This window comes from Rhodamnia argentea, chromosome 9, assembly GCF_020921035.1.
Source record: "Rhodamnia argentea isolate NSW1041297 chromosome 9, ASM2092103v1, whole genome shotgun sequence".
In the NCBI taxonomy this organism is placed as follows: Eukaryota; Viridiplantae; Streptophyta; class Magnoliopsida; order Myrtales; family Myrtaceae; genus Rhodamnia; species Rhodamnia argentea.
The window spans coordinates 11659476-11677335 of NC_063158.1; the positions used below are offsets into that span (position 1 = coordinate 11659476).

The window sequence follows — 17860 nt, forward strand, 5'->3', positions numbered from 1 at the left end:
GCCCACGGTTCATTTTGGCCGTCTCTATCTATAACAATACAAGATCAATTACTTTCTGTTTATCAGACAAAATTGCAGTTTATTTCTCCATTTTGGGCATAAAATATAAACTGCTATCTTTCTGGGATATAAAAATCGAACTAGGAAAAACCCAATGAAAAATCTTAAACTATATGTCTTTTTGGGCAGATTTTTTTCCTAAATTTTCCAAAGCACCTTAAAAATTCCCTAACCTCTACACTTCGGACAGATTTATCCTACGATCACTAATAAAGGAAATCGAAGTGAAGAATATTCCATCAAAATGTCATGTTTTCCCTTTGGAGTTGTTTTCTCTCGATTTCTCCTTTATGTGAGTGAATAAATAAATTTATTTTAAAGTTATTTCAATTTTCGTAAATCTTTTCATTTTAGTCCCTCGGAAAAATTCTTCTTGTTGATTGCATTGTAACTGTTTCAAATGAAAGACAACAATCTAGATCTCGTGAAAAAAGAAGGATTTTGATCTCTTGTGCATCGGAAGAGATAAAACTATCCAACGAATTAAAGAGAGTCTTCTTCGTTATCTTATGTTTGTATGGATTTTTTGTTACTTGTGTGTAGTGAGCGAACCGATTACAAATTTACTTTTGTTTGAAAAAAATTTTCCTTTTTTTTTTGGCCGATACTCCTAATAGTGTTGTTACTATTTTCCCTGGAATCTCATGATAGAATCTCTTTGTCACAGTTTTTTTTATCCTATTCTGAGATGTGTTGACTATTGTGTTAGACAAAACATGTTTTTTTTTTGGGTAAGGTAGGACAAAACATGTTGGTGTTGAGTATCTTATGTAATAATCAAACTTTTATGAGGTTTCTCCTAGTAATCCAACTAGGTATTGTCTAATTTTTTATTTAAAAAAGGGGGGGGTTGGAGAAAGTAGAAAATTGGAAAATTAGGTCCTCCGTAAGAAATACAGTCCCCGTGGCAATTATGTGAAGATTTAACTTTATAAAGGGTATAATGGTAATAAACACAGTTTTTCACTGAGTTCTTGATGGCAGGGTACAAATGGAACCATGGCATCGCTTTGGATTTTTTCGTGTCCGTTTTAATAATTGGAGGAAAATGTGTCAAGATGACAACAATATGGGCTTTTTCTATGTACTTTAATCCCAAACAATTATCCACCACCATGTCTCCAACTCTCAGTTATCCTACTCTGTTTTCGTTTGGCAGATATGAGGCCTCATTTAGGCATTTTTCCAAGCAATTCCAAGAGAAACACATCTGTTTCCATTTCACCCAACTATCAAAACTGGATTACCGATCCAGCAGAGAGCACATCCCCATCTAGAAATCCACCCTGAGTAGCTGAACATGTACGAATGGACGGATTATCTATTTCACTAGATCAGGCACCCGACTTAGCTGAGACATTTTCCAAAACACAAACATTACCGACCAAAAAGGAAGAAACAGAGTAGCGGACCGGGCAGAGAAGAGGAGTCAAATTCAGACAGCCCCACAAATTGAAGCCAATCATGCAAGATATGTCGTAGCCAAGAATGTTAAGAGAATAGTTGATATAGCAGGAACAAAGAGAGAGAAGGAGAAAGAAGGAAGAGAGGTAGGAATAGAATTGTAATCGCTTGATTCTTGAGTGTAACCTAATGGCCTCTTAAATAGCCGAGTACACATATGAATATCAATTATAGATAGAAACTAATTGATAAATGTAAACTAATTGATGGCTATCCTTATAGATAGAAACTAATTGATAACTATCCTTATTAATGCTGATTACTATCCTCGTCATAAATGGAATGCGAATCTTCTTAGCCTTGTTTAGGCATGTTTTTGCTCTGTGAATATACTTGCAATCCTTGGGACATAACATTCCTTCCCCCATAGAGAGACGACTTGTCCTCAAGTCGAGTATTATCCAAGAGATGCTCATCCTCCCAACTGGAGTCTTCGAGTGCAAGGTCTTGCCATTGAACTAACACTTGTGAGACCGGCTTAGAGTCCTTCATAATAACTCGTTGACCCAAAATTACTGGTGGCTTGTGAATGGGTTGGTGATCAACAGTTGCATCTAGGAGTGGGTGCACCCTAGTGGATTGTGAAGCAGTATATGGTTTGAGTAGTGAACAATGAAAACCCGGGTGTATGCGACTGGAAGCTGGCGAGGAAAGTCGATAAGCCACTTGTCCCACGCATTCCTCCACACGAAACGGACCATAGTAGCGAAGCCCAAGCTTGTGGGCGGAGTCTTTGCAAATCGACAGCTGGCGATAAGGATGAAGGCGAAGAAGCACCATGTCGCCCGGTTTGAAAGAAATATCATGCGGTGCTTATTTGCTAGGTTTTCATGACCGCCTGAGCTTTGGATAAATTGGCACGTAATTGAGATAAGATTATATCATGTGAGCGCAAGTCATGATCGATCGCTTCGACGGTGCGGGTGCTGGCACAATAGGCTAAGAGGGAGGGAGGTTTTACGTCGAATGTCACCTCGAAGGGCATCATACCCATAGAAGCCTGGAACGTGGTGTTGTAGTGGTACTTCACCTAGCCAAGTATCTTGGACCATTTGGAGGGTTGATCATGAACAAATGAACGAAGAAACTGTTCAATACAGCGATTAACACGCTCCGTTTGTCCGTCCGATTGCGGGTGGTAAGCGGATGAGAAGTGTAGCTTTGTTCCTTAGAGTTTAAACAACTCCTTCCAAAAGGCACTACGAAAAATTGGGTTACGGTCATAAATAATGGAGTGAGGTATGCCAAATAATTTTCCCATTGTAGTCTAGAAAACTTGAGCCACTTTGGTGGCAGTGTAGCGTGACGGCAGTGAAGCAAGGTGGGCCCCCTTGGAAAAACGATCAACGACCACTAATATGGCCGTATATCCGGCAGATGGTGGTAAATGTGTGATGAAGTCCATAGAGAGATTGGTCCATAATGAGTCGGGTGGAGCAATGGGTGAAGTAACTCGTAGGGGTGATGGTTCATTGGTGTGCACTTTTGGCAAATATCGCATGCTTGGACAAACTTGGCGATGTCCTTGTGCATGCCGTCCCACTGAAAATGTGTAGAGATGGGCAGTAACGTTCGTTGTACCCCGGAGTGACCATCGTGTAAGCTTGAGTGATAATCCGTCAGAAGTAAGGGCACAAGGGAGGAGTCCGTTGGTAAGAACAAGCGGCCACGGTGGTGGAGCAGACTTGATGAGTAAGACCATCCGGGTTAGGAGTCGGGTGCATGCTGGAGGTCGTCGATGATGCTCTTTGTACTTTGGTCTAGTAGTAGCTCGGCACGAAGAGTGTCGAGGTCGGTATTCACGGGATGAGACAATGTTAAAAGTGCACCTTCTTGGTTGACGTCGTCGTAAACCCTTGACAAGGCATCTGTTGCTGCATTTTTCTTGCCCGACTTGTATTTGATAAAGTAGTCAAAGCCGACCAATTTCGAGAAGAACTGCTGCTGTTACGGTCTCCGGATGGTTTGCTGAAGAAGATGGTGCAACGGTTTATCATCTGTCCGGATAATGAAATGAGCCCCGAGCAGATATTGACGCCACTTTTGGATGGTCGATTGTATTGGGAACAACTCACGCACATAAGTTGACTTACTGCATATGGGGGGGAAAATTTGCGGATATAGAAGGCCTTTGGATGCTCGGATCGCATCAATCTTGCGCCAATTCCTACGTCGTTGGCGTCGGTCTCCACAATAAAGGGAATGGCAAAATCGGGCGGTGCCAATACCGGGGCATGACTTAAAGCGTCTTTGAGGGAGGTGTAGGCATGCTCGGCTTGTGCGCACCACGTGAACTCGTCCTTGGTGAGGAGGTCCGTGAGGTGGGCAGCTATAGTCGCATAGTGGCGGATGAAATGACGATAATAGCCGGTCAACCCCAAGAAGCCGCGAACTTGCTTGAGCGTAATTGGGATTGGCCGGTTTCGTCTGACTTCAAGCTTTGTAGGATCAGCGGAGACACCATGTGCTGAAACAATATGTCCAAGGAATTCGATAGTGGGCGTGGCGAAGTTGCACTTCGAGTGTTTGACCGCCAAGTGGTGGTAACGCAGAGTGGCAAATACTTGGCGGAGATGATCAAGATGAAGGGCCAAATCCTTGTTGTAAATAAGAATATCGTCGAAGAATATAACAACAAATTGACGAAGGAACGGCTGGAATACCTCATTCATTAATGCTTGACAGGTGGATGGTGCGTTGGTGAGTCCGAAGGGCATTACCAGGAACTTGAAGTGGCCGTGGTGTGTTTGGAAGGCTGTTTTGTGAATGTCTGAGGGGTCCATCCGAATCTAATGATATCCGGAGCGTAGATTCAATTTGGAGAAAATGACAGCGCCGTGCAACTCATCCAATAGCTCATCAACCGTTGGAATGGGGAATCGATCTCGAATAGTGGCGGCATTAAGCTCCCTATAATCGACCTTGAAGCGCCAAGAGCCATCCTTCTTTTTGACCGGGAGGACCGGCGGGCTGAAGGCCGAGCGACTTGGGCGAATGGTTCCATCCTGGAGGAGTTCCGTGACTAGGCGTTCAATCTCATTTTTTTGGTAGTGTGTATAATGGTAAGGCTGGACATTGATCGCCTCGGTGCCGGCTTTGAGGGCAATGCGGTGGTCGACATCATGCGCCGGTGGAAGGTCGGTTGGCTTGGCAAATAGGTCGTTGTACTCCGCAAGAAGCGTTTGTCTTGATAAAGGAATGTTAGCACTCATGTCCGTTGGAGGTTGGTTTGATGAAGAGGCGGATAAGCACATGTAGCATGCATTTACGCCGTCGGCCGCCATGAGTTTGAAAAGGCTCGAAGAGGATACCGATAGTGCACGCAGAGAGGGGTCACCTTGTAGCCGCACTAGTTAGCCATGGTATTGGAATTCCATTGTCATGTTTGCGTGGTCTGTTAGGACCGGCCCCAAAGTTTCTAGCCATTGGACACCCGGAACAATATCGGTTCCCGCAAGTCAAGAACAAAGCTGGTCCATGGTAAATAAATGGGTGTGAAGGAGTACGAGCACATCGCGACATACGATCGTGCATTGTAAGGCATCACCATTGCCTACCAACACCTGGAAGGGAGTGATTGGCTTCAGCGGCAAGGCAAGGAACTTGGACATGCGCGTAGAGAGGAATTTATGTGTGCTTCCTCCATCAACCAGCACTTGAACCTACTGACCTCGCACCGTTCCCATCATGCGCATGGATTTGGCTGAGCGTTGACCCGGGAGAGCATGGATGCTGATTTCGGGTTCAAATGGAGTGGTTTCGGTGGCCTCACTTTCGGTTGGCAACGAGACGTCATCCGAGTCGTCGAAACCCTCCAAATATAAAAGGGTCGGACGCCCCTTACAATGATGCCCGCGGACGAATTTTTCATCATAGTTGAAGCATAGACCTTTGTCACGTCGTACTTGCATCTCTTCGGCAGACGGACGTTTAACGGGAAGTCGTGGAAGCGGTGGTTGTGCGGGTACATATGCGGAAGGGTGCGGTGGAAACGGCCGGTTGCGCGATTCACCGAACCGGGCCTCATACATGCGCACTAATGCGAAGGCATCATGTAAGTCCACCGGGCGGTGAGCTTGGATGGCCATGCGCACTCGAAGCTGCAGGCCTGAAATAAATAGGCTACATAAGTGTGCCGGAGTGAGTCCACGTACCTTGCTGGCAAGATTTTCAAAGGCGGCTTGGTAATCAAGGACGGAACTCGTTTGAGATAACTTGGCAAGAAGGGCAATTGCATCTTCATATTCGGAGGGGCCAAAGAGATGACGGATAGCGCGGGGTAAATGCATCCCAATTCGGTAGAAAATTTTTAGCCACCAATCCTTGATACCAAGTGGCGGCGGGAGCATCGAGGTGCATTGCCGCTAGCGAGAGTCGATCCTCGGGGTGAGTATGATAATATTGAAAAAAGTTGCTTATGTTGAAAAGCCAAATAGACAGATCACTCGAAGAGAAATGCAAAAATATGAGGCATGGTGTCGGGACCTGCGTTGACCTCTCATCCGTATGGGTGGGTTTCAATGGGCTACTCCGAGAATTCCAGGACGCCATAGGATTGGATGAGGGGGGCAGTGGTGATGGTTCTACTCGAATGATAACCTTGAGAAGCTGGTCACGTTTGTCCGGGAGAGTCATGAGGCTCTCGGCAATAAGTTGATTTGCTTGAGAGGTAACGAGATCTTGTCGCAATTGTTCAACAGCTGCAATAGTATTATTGGCTAGTTGTTGCATCGCTTGCATTTGGGTGTCTTGCTCTTGAGAACGTGTTGCGGGCATGGTGGAGGTGTGAGTCGACGAGAGCACCAATTGTTAAGAGAATAGTTGATATAGTAGGAATAAAAGACAGAGAAGGAGAAAGAAGGAAGAGAGGTAGGAATAGAATTGTAATTGCTTGATTCTTCAGTGTAACCTAATGGCCTCTTAAATAGTCGAGTACACATATGAATATCAATTATAGATAGAAACCAATTGATAAATGTAAACTAATTGATGGCTATCCTTGTAGATAGAAACTAATCGATAACTATTCTTATTAATGCTGATTACTATCCTCGTCATAAATGGAATGCGAATCTCCTTAGCCTTGTTTAGGCATGTTTTTGCGCCGTGAATATACTTTCAATCCTTGGGATGTAACATCCATTCATAAATTCACGTTCATGCGAATCGAACTCATGACTTGTAATCTCGTGAAAGGCAGATGGCTCATTTATCGCTAGAGATTCTAAACATCAACAAGAGGCCTGTTGTAGAGCCAACATAACATTTTACTTACTCAATTATGACATCTTGCACATGCTATTGACTTGTTATTCCGAGAAGCTTCAAGAGCTACAACGTTCTATTAATCTTCATGAACACATAAAAAGGAAGAATAATTTTTAGGACTTGATTGCATTATTTAAAAGTTTTAGGCTTCAATTGCACATTCATGACAAGTTTTAGGATGCCCCATACAGTTACCCCAAAGCTGAAAATATCATCAATATTCTCAAACATTTGAATAAGCAAAGCAAAGTTGGCACAAAAAGATTTCTATTGGGTTGTTCGTTCCCACCTAAAATGAGTATATCCTGGGTTGGTACGGAAATGGGATCCCCAATAGCTGGAGTTTCTAAAAGGTAACGAAGAAAATGCTCTCTGGGTGAGCAAATCGGCCTCCGCGGTGTTCAAGCAAGCATACCTCGTTACGAGCGGAAAAAAATGTCAAGGCGGTCAAATGATCCTCATTTATAGCCAAACAGTCCATCCTCTTGTCCCGTGCAACAATGCTCTCCAGGTTTGGCATCCCAAGTACGAGCTTGACTACATTTACTCGTCCTCCAGTAACTGCTGCATGAACAGCCGTTTGACCTTCGCTGTTTATTATGTCACAAGCATCAGGACTGGCCTAGAGACACTGCAATGTGACGAGCGGATTCCCCATCTTTGTCTAAGTCGTATGCCAACAGAAGTATCGTGTTGCAGGAGCAGTCCAACTGCTTTGTCTTCGCCGATGCAAGAGACACAATGATGAGGAGTCCGCCCCATATCATCTCCATCTCTGATCATTTCTGGTGATCTTGTGTGACCCTATGTAGAATATAACTACCTTCAATCTAGCATGATGCAAAGATTTGTGAAGTTTTTCCTTGTTCCTTTGTTAGAGGACGACAACGAGAATGCACCAAAAATCCACTCAACTTTTCAGCATAAGCAGTGAATTGAAGTGCGATCAGTTTCTTTCGGCTTTCCAAGAAGATTAAACTGAATGGGATGTTGGGAAGGGGATTTTTTTTTTTAAATAGCTTTTCAAGAAATTTTTTCAAAACTAAAGAGGGAATATTGAGGAGGAAATTTCTTTGAGCTAACCAAGCGGACTGGACTAAAGCGAGAATGTTGTGGAAGAAATTTCTCTGATCTCTCTGGGAGGACAGGACTAAAGGGAGAATGTTAAGAAAGAAACTTCTTTAAAACGAAAGTAGATGTTTAGGAGGAAATATTTTCTGAGCTTTCCAAGAGAACTGGATTAAGATGAGGATGGTGAGGATGAGATTTTTTATAACTTTTTGAAGACAACTCGATAGGGGCTTTCAATATCGCAATATATTATAAGGAAAATGACGCAAATAGTTTCTGAACTTTGATTCAATGTGCAACTTTGTCTCTAAACTTTGGCCTAATGTCTAATGTCGTTCTTAAATTTCTAATTACTAAATTTTGGTCCAAAATTCAATATGGTTTTTGAGATTTTAAATATTTTGATATAGTCAAGGGACTACATTGACCATTTACCAATTGTTTGGGGCCGTATTGAATAAATTAAAAGTCTAGGGACGACAATGCACATTAGGCTAAAGTTCATATACTACATTATTTATTGAACGAAAGTTCATGGATCATTTGTGCTGTTGTTTCTATATAATACAAGAGATGATTCACGCTTCATTAGGTCTAGAGCCTTTCAATGGACCAAATTGAAAAGGCGACATTCTAAACCTCACCTATTGTAAAAGGTTGGTCACGAAGAATTTTGCTGGTCCTCTAGAGATTGCTCCCAATGCTCCGCTATCCTCAGGTTTGTCTTTGGGAGAAGGAAGAGAAGATTCGCTATTGAAGTCTGCTCACTTTCTCTTCGAAGGGTGATTAGACTTGGAATGATCTAACGACTTCTTAAGATGGCAGTCTTCCCTGAATTGGGATTTGAGATGAGAATCCCTTCATTGATCATGTACCTTGATTTCTCTATGGAAAGGTTTGCCAAAGAAGCATGTAGATCGAGAGATGAATGGAGAGGAGTGATCAGGCGCAGCGCTAGATCTCACCGCGCTAGTCCAAAACGGAACGGACGTGATGGAGGGGGTTAGATTTTGATCGGGCAAATCGATCACATCCTCATTCACGAAGTGAGGACAATAGACATGGATTTACTTACCTTTTCGAAATCGTGAGAGGAGTAAGGGGATTCCAACCTACTGCCGAGGTAAAGTATAATTGTTGGCCCACGCCTCCCATCTTTCGGTGAGATATTTTATCATAGGCGATTCATCTTTCCTCAAGAAATTTCTTGGATCTTATATCGTAAGAAAGTGAAAGCAGCTTCTTTTAAGAAATCAGCTGGTTTTATTTTTCCTTTCGTTGGTTAAGCCGCTTTTTCTATTAAGGTTCGTGGTAATTCTGGTTTGACGCTATTTAGAATAGCTTTCTCACATTGAGAAGTTCTGTCTAGCGGTATTTCATCACACAATTCGTTAACTACTCATAAATTACTAGAATTAGTTTACCAATCGGAAGTGGTAATTGTGGTTGTTTTAGTATGTCTGTCAGCCTAGCACCTCTATCGAGTAAAGCCTGACTAGCAACAACGGTTTGGCCCAAATCGAGCAAACGTGGCTACTTCTTGACGTTGTGCCAATTCCAATTTTGTAACCCCGATAGGCATAAATGTGTTTCGTGCACATGAGCTTGTCCAGAGAGGAACGCACATGAAGAAAATGACTGTCACGAACTCGTTGCATATACAGCATTATGAGTTTTTCCACCAATCCTTTAAAGAAATGACCTATAGTAAGTTCTCGTTCCATAAAGGATCTGGTGGACATTGCAATGACAAATGTACATCAAAACTAGAGGTGGCAAAATGGATCTATAATTCATATTTCATGGTGATGGATCATAAATAGATTCCTTAAGTTTTAAAAGTGAGTCATAAACGAGATATTTAGAAACTTAATGGGTCTTAAATGTGTTTTAAATAGGTCATAAAAAATATAAAAAAAAATGTAGCAATATGTATTTCAAAATATATAAAACATAATTTTCTCTAAATTGAATTTTCTTTCCCATTTTTGGTAGTCCGAAGTAAAACTTTGTTCCCAGCCGATATTTGAGGCATTTCAAAGGGAGTGAAGTGAACCGAGCGTAGGTCTTTGTCCTTCGAGTGCGATGCCCCATTCTGTCCTTGCACTTTTTTTTTGCTCTCACTTCAATCACCTCCCTTTCGGCGGACAATATTGTACAGTTACACCATTAATTGTCCATCTTTGGATGACCAATAATCGACGAAGTGAACTAGTCGGATAAGTCTCAGCCACTGAATAATGTCGATTCGTTAGTATTTCCCTATCTAGAGTAGATGACACCATCCCTGAAGGTTCCCTTCGAATAATCACTTGACCTGGGAAGGCATAGAAAAGTCTGAAGTTACTATGTTCCAGGGAGTTTCGTGGATGTGCAGTGGCTCTGCTTTTGATAAGAAGCGGAAGACAAAGATGGTTCAAAAGTCAAGAAGAAGAAGAAGAAGCTGCGGGGAGACCTGGGCGTTGATTTTTGTTTTGTTTCGTGCGAGAACAGAAACTTCAAAGAAATAGATCAATTTTCGCTTTTCCAAACCTATTTTCCGAAAGAAATTTCTCCCCCTGGAACTCATTGCTTATATAAACAAGTTCATTCGCAACTACTCTGTGTCCTAGGAAAGGTAGAGAGGCGGTGAGAATATGCATCCGAAAGTGTATGAGGCTGCAAAGTCGGGAGACTTCGATTCCCTCAACGCGATAATTTCAGGAAATGGAGAGGACCTTTTCCACCTAACGACGCCAAAGGGGAACAACATTCTTCACGTTGCTGCTCAACACAAGCAGGTACATTTCATTGAACTTCTCCTTCAATGTCCATCAGGACCGTCCCTTCTTTGGCAGGGTAACTACAGAGGAGACACTCCCCTACACCTTGCTGCTAAAGTGGGAAGCTGCAGAGCGGTCCTAGTCTTCACGGATCTGGCGAAATCGCTACGTTGGGTTGTTGAAAACGGACAAGTCGATGCATGCAAAGAGCTACTTCGAAAGCAGAATTTGCATAAGGATACGGCGCTACACTGTGCACTAAAAGGACGCCATCATTACTGGGTGGTGAAGTTGCTGATTGAAGAAGATCCTCAACTGTGTGATATTACTAATGCTGCTGATGAGTCCCCGCTTTATCTTGCAGCAAGTAGAGGATTTCCTTATACCGCCGAGCTGATGTTAGGTGCTTTCTCGTTGTCATCCTCTCATAAGGGCCCTAAAGGTTTGACAGCTCTGCATGCTGCAGTGTATTGGTCATCGACCTGTAAGTATCACAAGATTCTAAGCCCAATGAAACAAATTTTAACGTTAGTTCTCTCTCTCTCTCTCTCTCTCTCGTGCAAGGCTTCTCTTAGGTGAAAGTGCAGGTGTTAGCAGTGCTGGACACCATCTATCCTAGCCTTTTTTAAACATAACTCTTCCATAAAATGCAATTTTAATAGCTATGTCAAGATGCTAAAAAAATTCTAAATCATTACATATTCCTATTGTATATGCAAAGGGTGGCCGAAATTCCTGGAGAAGAGACCAGAAGTCATTAGAGAAGGAGATGATTTGGGGTGGACTCCTCTTCATTATTTTGCTTCCTGGGACAACGTCGAAGCAGTCGGACTGCTTCTGCAGCATGATGCTTCTGTAGCATATATCGCAGACAAAGAGGGGCAATCGGCTCTTCATGTTGCAGCATTTCTGGGCAAAGTGAATGCCATTGACGAGCTTATTAGATCCTGTCCTGATGCTGGTGACATAATGAACGACAAAGGGCAAACGGCTCTTCACGCAGCTGTAATCGGCGGACGAGTAAATGTAGTCAAGTACATACTTGGGACGCCAGACCTAGAGGATCTTGTTAATGAACAAGACGCCGATGGAAACACGGCTCTGCATTTGGCTGTGCTTCATAAACAGTACAACATCATATACAAACTCGCACGAGACAAGAGAGTGGACCGTTTGGCTACAAATAAGGATCATTCAACAGCCATCGAAATCTTTGATTCTCATAAAGAGGTATGCTTGCTTGAACACTACATAGTTCCATTTGTTTTTTTTTTTTTTTTGGGTCCAGTTCCATTTGTTTAGTCGCAGTCATTTCTTCAGTATCACTTAGAAACCAAACTGAAATCTTTTTGCGTCAACTTGTTTTTCTTATTCATTGTTTGAGCATAACTAAGTGAAGTTTTTGTGGTTCATTCAAGTATACGATTTGGACGTGTACTAAACAATGACGGTACGTTTGTCTCCCTGAAAATTAATTATTTAGAAAAAAAAATTGTTAAAAATAATCCCTTGTATCGATAACGAAAATGAATGATGATTTTTTTTTTGGTCCACTAATTTTTTTTTTACATACATTGTTATTGATAATGAAAATATTTTTTATTAATTAATTATTCTAAGCAGTATGATGATTGTTTTCAACAAAATGTTTTCTAAATCATTTTTTTGCAGTGATGGACTCATCTTTCTTCACTTCTTTCTTTTTTTCTTTTTGTGCTCGTAAGTAGGTATGTTTACTTGAACATCATAGGCTTGATTTGTTGACTCGCAGGGTAATTTCTTGAGTACCGTTTATAAACTGTGGCCTGAGTAATAATCATTTGAGGTGCAAACAAACAATGCGAGGGAAGTCTTTTTGCGTCAACTTCGCTAGCTTTTTTGATAGTTTAAGCATATCTATTATATTTACAATTTTCATACCAAATAGTAGCATAGATAGCATTATAGAGAGTGACAGATGAAAAAGCGGCCAGGAGTGAAGTGATTTCATGCGTTGTACCAAACTAATATGAAGAAATATAGGTAGAAGTGAACATCGTAGATGAGCCACATATAAAAAGTTTAATTCCCTCCCACTTTTTTGTTTTGGCTTGAATTTCCCACCCACTTCACTTAACATTAATTAGCACACTAACTATGACATTTATTGAGAAAAGTATCCAAAAAGCCCTAAACAGTTTGGTTGTAAACCTTTTTATTTGCGACGTTGACGTGGACAATTTTTAAATAACTTTTTAATATTTTTTTTGCTTTTTCTCCTACGCGGCCCTTGCTGGCGGTGACGTGGCCCATATTTGGGCGAGGGCTCCCAACCCTAGCCCAAGGATGCGATGCCCTCACCCAGTGCTGGTGAGGGTCGCTGACCCTCTCTCCAAAAATAAAACAAAGTAGAAAAAAGAAGAAGAAAAAAAAAACTAAAAAATAGTATTTTAAAACATTTAAAAAGGTCCACGTCGACGTTGGGCGTGTCATGTAGGACGATCGGTGTCCATGTAAGAGGTTTCCGATCGAAATTGATTGGATTGACTCAATTGTCACAAATACAAAAGGTTTAAGACTAAATTAGCATAATTGAAAGGTTTAAGACTGAATTGACGCCAATACAAAAGTTTTAGAATTTTTTGGACACTTTTCCCGGCATTTGTTAGACAAGAAAAGAGGCTTTTTCATAGCACTTAATCTATCAATAATGTTCCTATTGCTAAATATCAACATCAATTCCCATAGCTTTATATAATTTGATATTATAAACGATAAATCCAAGTTCGAGATTTGCAGTTCTTATGGTTTTTTCATATATATGGGTTGCTACATAATGTTTTTAGTTATAATTCATAGATAATTTTATTTGAATATAGCATACCCGAAACTGTAAATTGTTTAGTGCGGGAAATTCCATTTACTAGTCTTATCCAAAAGAGATGAACTGAATGAATTCACCGTAATGTTTTAGGACTTGCCGGCAAAGGCCACTCGTTAATTGATACTTTCTGTACATTTTTAGGTCGGCTACAGAGCTGAAAAGGTTCGCCATGTGCTGAATGGATCTCGTGGAATCCTGGGTTCTCAGAGCTACGCTATTGAATATGCTAAGAAGAGGTTACACAAGCAAGTTGTTGAGATTCAAGCTTTTGTGGGTCAACCAGCCGTGACTATAACAGCTGTAGGAAGTAATACCTCCAGGAGAGAGACTTTTGATTTATCAAAAAGGAAAATCGTCGAACTTGAACTACTAGTGGCGGTGCTCATAGCCACAGTGACGTTCGCCGTGGCCTTCACGGTGCCCGGAGGTTATAACGACGATGGAATGGCCATTCTTGCTGGCAGGGCGGCTTTCAAAGCCTTTATGATATCTAACACTACTGCATTTGGCTTCTCCATCTTGGCATTGTTCTTACTGTATGATACTTCCTTTTTCAGTGATCACCAACAAAGGAGATACACCGGCATCGCAAAGCTTTGCACTTACGTTGGGATAGTCGGGATGGTGCTAGCCTTTGCTTGTGGTATGCACGTAGTATCGACTAGAACCACCTGGCTTGGAATCTTTCCTTATGTTATGATTGGATGTCTCGTGACTATGTACAACATCGGTGCTTTTCTTGACCCCGAAGTTCCTATCTGGTGGTTACGTTGGTCTCCCAGAGAAAAAGTCCGGACTTTACTGTTTGATTATGGGATACTCTAGGAAAGCTACTAATAAGTTGGGCCTTATCAACCAAATATAGAGCTATCGATTTAAGAAATTTTAGATTCGTATCTTTAGAAGTTGGAAAGTTCTATATTTTATGTATTTCTTTTCTTGCAAGTAAATCTTCTATAATGGACTCTTGGGTGTATAAATTCCCATCTAAGCTTAATGGCATATATAATGATTTCTACTTCAATATGGTATCACAGTCATCTAAGGCTCATGGCTCTTTTCAAACCTAGCTTTCTTCTACTTCTTCTTCTTCTTTTCCCTACAACGGTGGTCGACATGGCTCTAAATGGCTCCGGCGCCACTACCCCTACCAGAAACTCTTCTACACTTTCTCCATTCGGATCTGCTCACCACTTCCTTTCTCTACACCTCACATCATCTAATTACTTTGCTACGGAAAGCACAAGTTGTCCCGTTTCTCAAGGAGCAAATCTCTCTGGTCATGTCGACGGGACTAAAATGTGTCCCTTTGATGAAGCCCAAGCAGCTCTCGGGCAACAACGGGACTCCAAGACATTGTTCATACATTACTTGGTCATTCTGAACCAATCTCGTTTACGGATCTTCAAGGTATTCTCCTTAGTCATGAGAGTACTAAGGCCTTCCAAAAGTTGCGGATCTCCGAGCCTTCATCTCCGACTAACTCAGCTACAGCCAACTCCGCTCAACAAGATTCCTCTACTTTTGCCTCCACCCCTCATGTTTCCTTTTTCTACGATTGTGGTCAGTCCAGAGGTCATGGGGGTCGCGGTGGTCCCTTTGGCTGTAGTTGTGGTGCCCGTGGTGCTCAACAAGGCCGACTATGATGTTCCATCTGTCAATGTCAAATCACACTGTTACTACATGTTACTATCGCCCTCTAGGTATGCCTTATTACCGCCCCCTTCACATACCCCTTCGTATACATCATCTTTTCAACCCTTTTACTCTCCCAATGCCAACTCGAGTCATGTCTTTCCCCCTCTTTTACCTTCGCCTACCAATACCTATCACCCTCTAGGTATGCCTTATTACCGCCTCCTACGCATACCCCTTCGTATACATCATCTTTTCAACCCTTTTACTCTCCCAATGCCAACCCGAGTCATGTCTTTCCCCCTCTTTTACCTTCGCCTACCAATACCCTACCTTGGTACCCTAACACGGGTGTCTCCCACCATGTCACACATGATTTACAATCCCTCTCTTCCTACAAAATTTATAATGTGGATCAACTACATGTGGAAAATAGTAAGGGTCTAAATGTAGCATCCTGAAAACCAGCTCTCTAAGTTAATGTTATTTTGACTATAAAGCTCGATTACTACGATAGTGGGTTGTAATTTGAGACAGATACGCCCTTTTCAATAAATGTTCTTTTAGGACCTAATTTCTGATATTGTTGAGAAAACTCTATACGGTGAGGAGGAAAAAATTCATTTTCCTATACGAAGGTCATTTTGGATATATTACGAAAGGTATTCACAATAAGTTATATAGGGTGCGATTGACTAGAAAATGTGCGACGTCACATTTTGGACGATCAATTCATTAAGAGTTATGCCTTAAAAATTCCGTCTACATTGAACTTAAGACCCCACGTTTGGGTAACGCAAATGTGAATAAGGGTATAGAGGAGGGATTGTTTCACATTAAAATCCCTAGGAAGTGGTATTAGCCGAATATATCATAAGATTAACATTTAAAAAGTTAAAATTCACATAAAAATAGAAGACTAGGGGCGGCAAATTGGGGTGGCGATTGGCCGTGCGCACATGGGAAAGGAGGAGATTGCCATGCACAAATTCTAGCCATGATGGGATATAGGAAAAAGAAGACACATGGCAGTTAGCCTCTTACATTAACCAAAGTCAGCCATCATCAACCTTTGAAAATGAAGTTTTTGATGGACTTGGGGAAATGAAACCCCATCATTTCTCGGCTCTTCGTGGGATCCGCCGGGGACCAAAAGGGAGAAAAGCTCCTCAAAACTCCTTTTTTCTCTTGAGTTTCCTCTCAAGAAGCTCTCGGTGGTGGAGGTCCCGGTGAAGCTAAAGTGTCCGTGATGCCGCCAACCGTTAGTCTCCGCCGGAAGCCAAGCCACTATTCTCTGTGCCATCGACCCCCTCGGCGAGTAAATTCTTTCCCTCTCGCTCTCGTTCGCTCCATGATACCGTTCGGTCATGCGGGTTAGTTGATGTGGAATACAATTGCGAGAACCCCTAATCGTGGGTAAGCTAGGCTAGTCCCGGAACGAGTCTAGGGATATGGACTAATAAGATACGGGAAGCTATGGGAATACTTGGAACCGATAGCTTGAGGTTGAGTTGAGCCAAAATGATGCGCGTGTGGTCTCTTCTTAAGTGAAAAACCGTCCTAGGTAAGGTTGAGCTATTGGTGTTGCGGGTTAGATGAATTCGACTTCAGGTGGTGGATGAAACTTGTGAACTAGACTCGGGAAGGGTATTACTCGATGAGGTTGATAATCTGAGGTTCTGTGGGTTAGTGTAATATGCTAAGTAGGGTTGACTGATGTTGGGATCGTTGAAATAAATTGCGGAAGTCGGTAGGGGAATTGGGGACCTACGGGGTTAGAGGCCAAGAATTGAAACCTAGGACACTAGAAATAGTCGTGGAAATATAGGGGAGTGTGACTAGCTCGGGTCGTTGTTGCATAATTATATTTTAGTCGGAGACTTGACCGAAAAGATAGTGAATTCGTTCTGTTATTAGAGAGCTTGCATTTATTAAATACGAAACTTGGAGGTCGGAAACTGACTAAACTGTGAGAATGATGTTAAACTGATCTAGCATAGTTCACCTATTGTTAGTTATGCACACTAGCTATGAGAATAAGGCTCCAAGAACTCGTATGGGAAGTATACGCTTAAAATCCAACTGGCTGTCGCGACCCTCCTCCGACGGGCGAGGGCGAGAGCGAGGTTAACGAGCCGATCCTTTTTTTAGAGCCCGGTTGATAGCAGGATCTTCATGGATCGCAGGTCTCTCCCATGACCCATTACTCGAATCGCGATGTGGAGAAAATTTTTATCAAATATCGGGGTCGACCTTAGTGTGGTCGGGTGACATGTGCATGGTGTACATGCATATGGAGTCGCCACCGATCGGTTTATTGGAGGGTATGATCAGAAACCCTACCGAGCGGTCGGGAGAAACCGTTCGGTTCTGCGAGAACCAAAGATTTGGGTCCGGGGATTTGGTTACGCCGAGATTTACATCGACGCCCTTTCGGTTATCGATGTTGAGTGATTTTCTAACCTAGGAATTCATGCAGATGAAATTTCGGATGAGGTAGGCCCAACGATCTAAGGTATTATGCAGACGGGAATTTCACTATTCCTATCAATCACAATCATGAAATTTAATGCTCAATCAAAGTAATCACAATCAATTCGGACAATCAATCAAATGGACGAGTCTAATATGGCCCTATCGGCTCACAAAAATGTCAAATTTGGGTTCCGGGGTGGTTCGGGAAAATTTGGGGCGAAAGGCCCGGAATGGGTAGAACAGTCATTTTTGGGGGTTCGGG

The 17860-nt window shown here is 42.3% G+C and overlaps 2 protein-coding genes across 2 annotated transcripts; one reads left to right on the forward strand and one right to left on the reverse strand.

Moving 5' to 3' along the window:
• Window positions 1-2877: 2877 nt before the first annotated feature.
• LOC125316433 (uncharacterized mitochondrial protein AtMg00860-like) lies at window positions 2878-4196 on the reverse strand. Its single transcript, XM_048284759.1, has 2 exons — window positions 3618-4196; window positions 2878-3066 (listed from the first exon to the last, which is right to left on the reverse strand). Exons 1-2 carry the CDS (start codon window positions 4194-4196, stop codon window positions 2878-2880), a joined length of 768 nt encoding a protein of 255 aa, XP_048140716.1.
• A 6159-nt stretch (window positions 4197-10355) lies between these two features.
• Window positions 10356-14313, forward strand: LOC115755448 (ankyrin repeat-containing protein At5g02620-like). The gene is made up of 3 exons (XM_030694855.2): window positions 10356-11109; window positions 11347-11855; window positions 13630-14313. The coding sequence occupies exons 1-3, from the start codon at window positions 10500-10502 to the stop codon at window positions 14311-14313; spliced, it is 1803 nt and encodes a 600-aa protein (XP_030550715.1). The 5' UTR covers window positions 10356-10499.
• Window positions 14314-17860: the final 3547 nt, after the last annotated feature.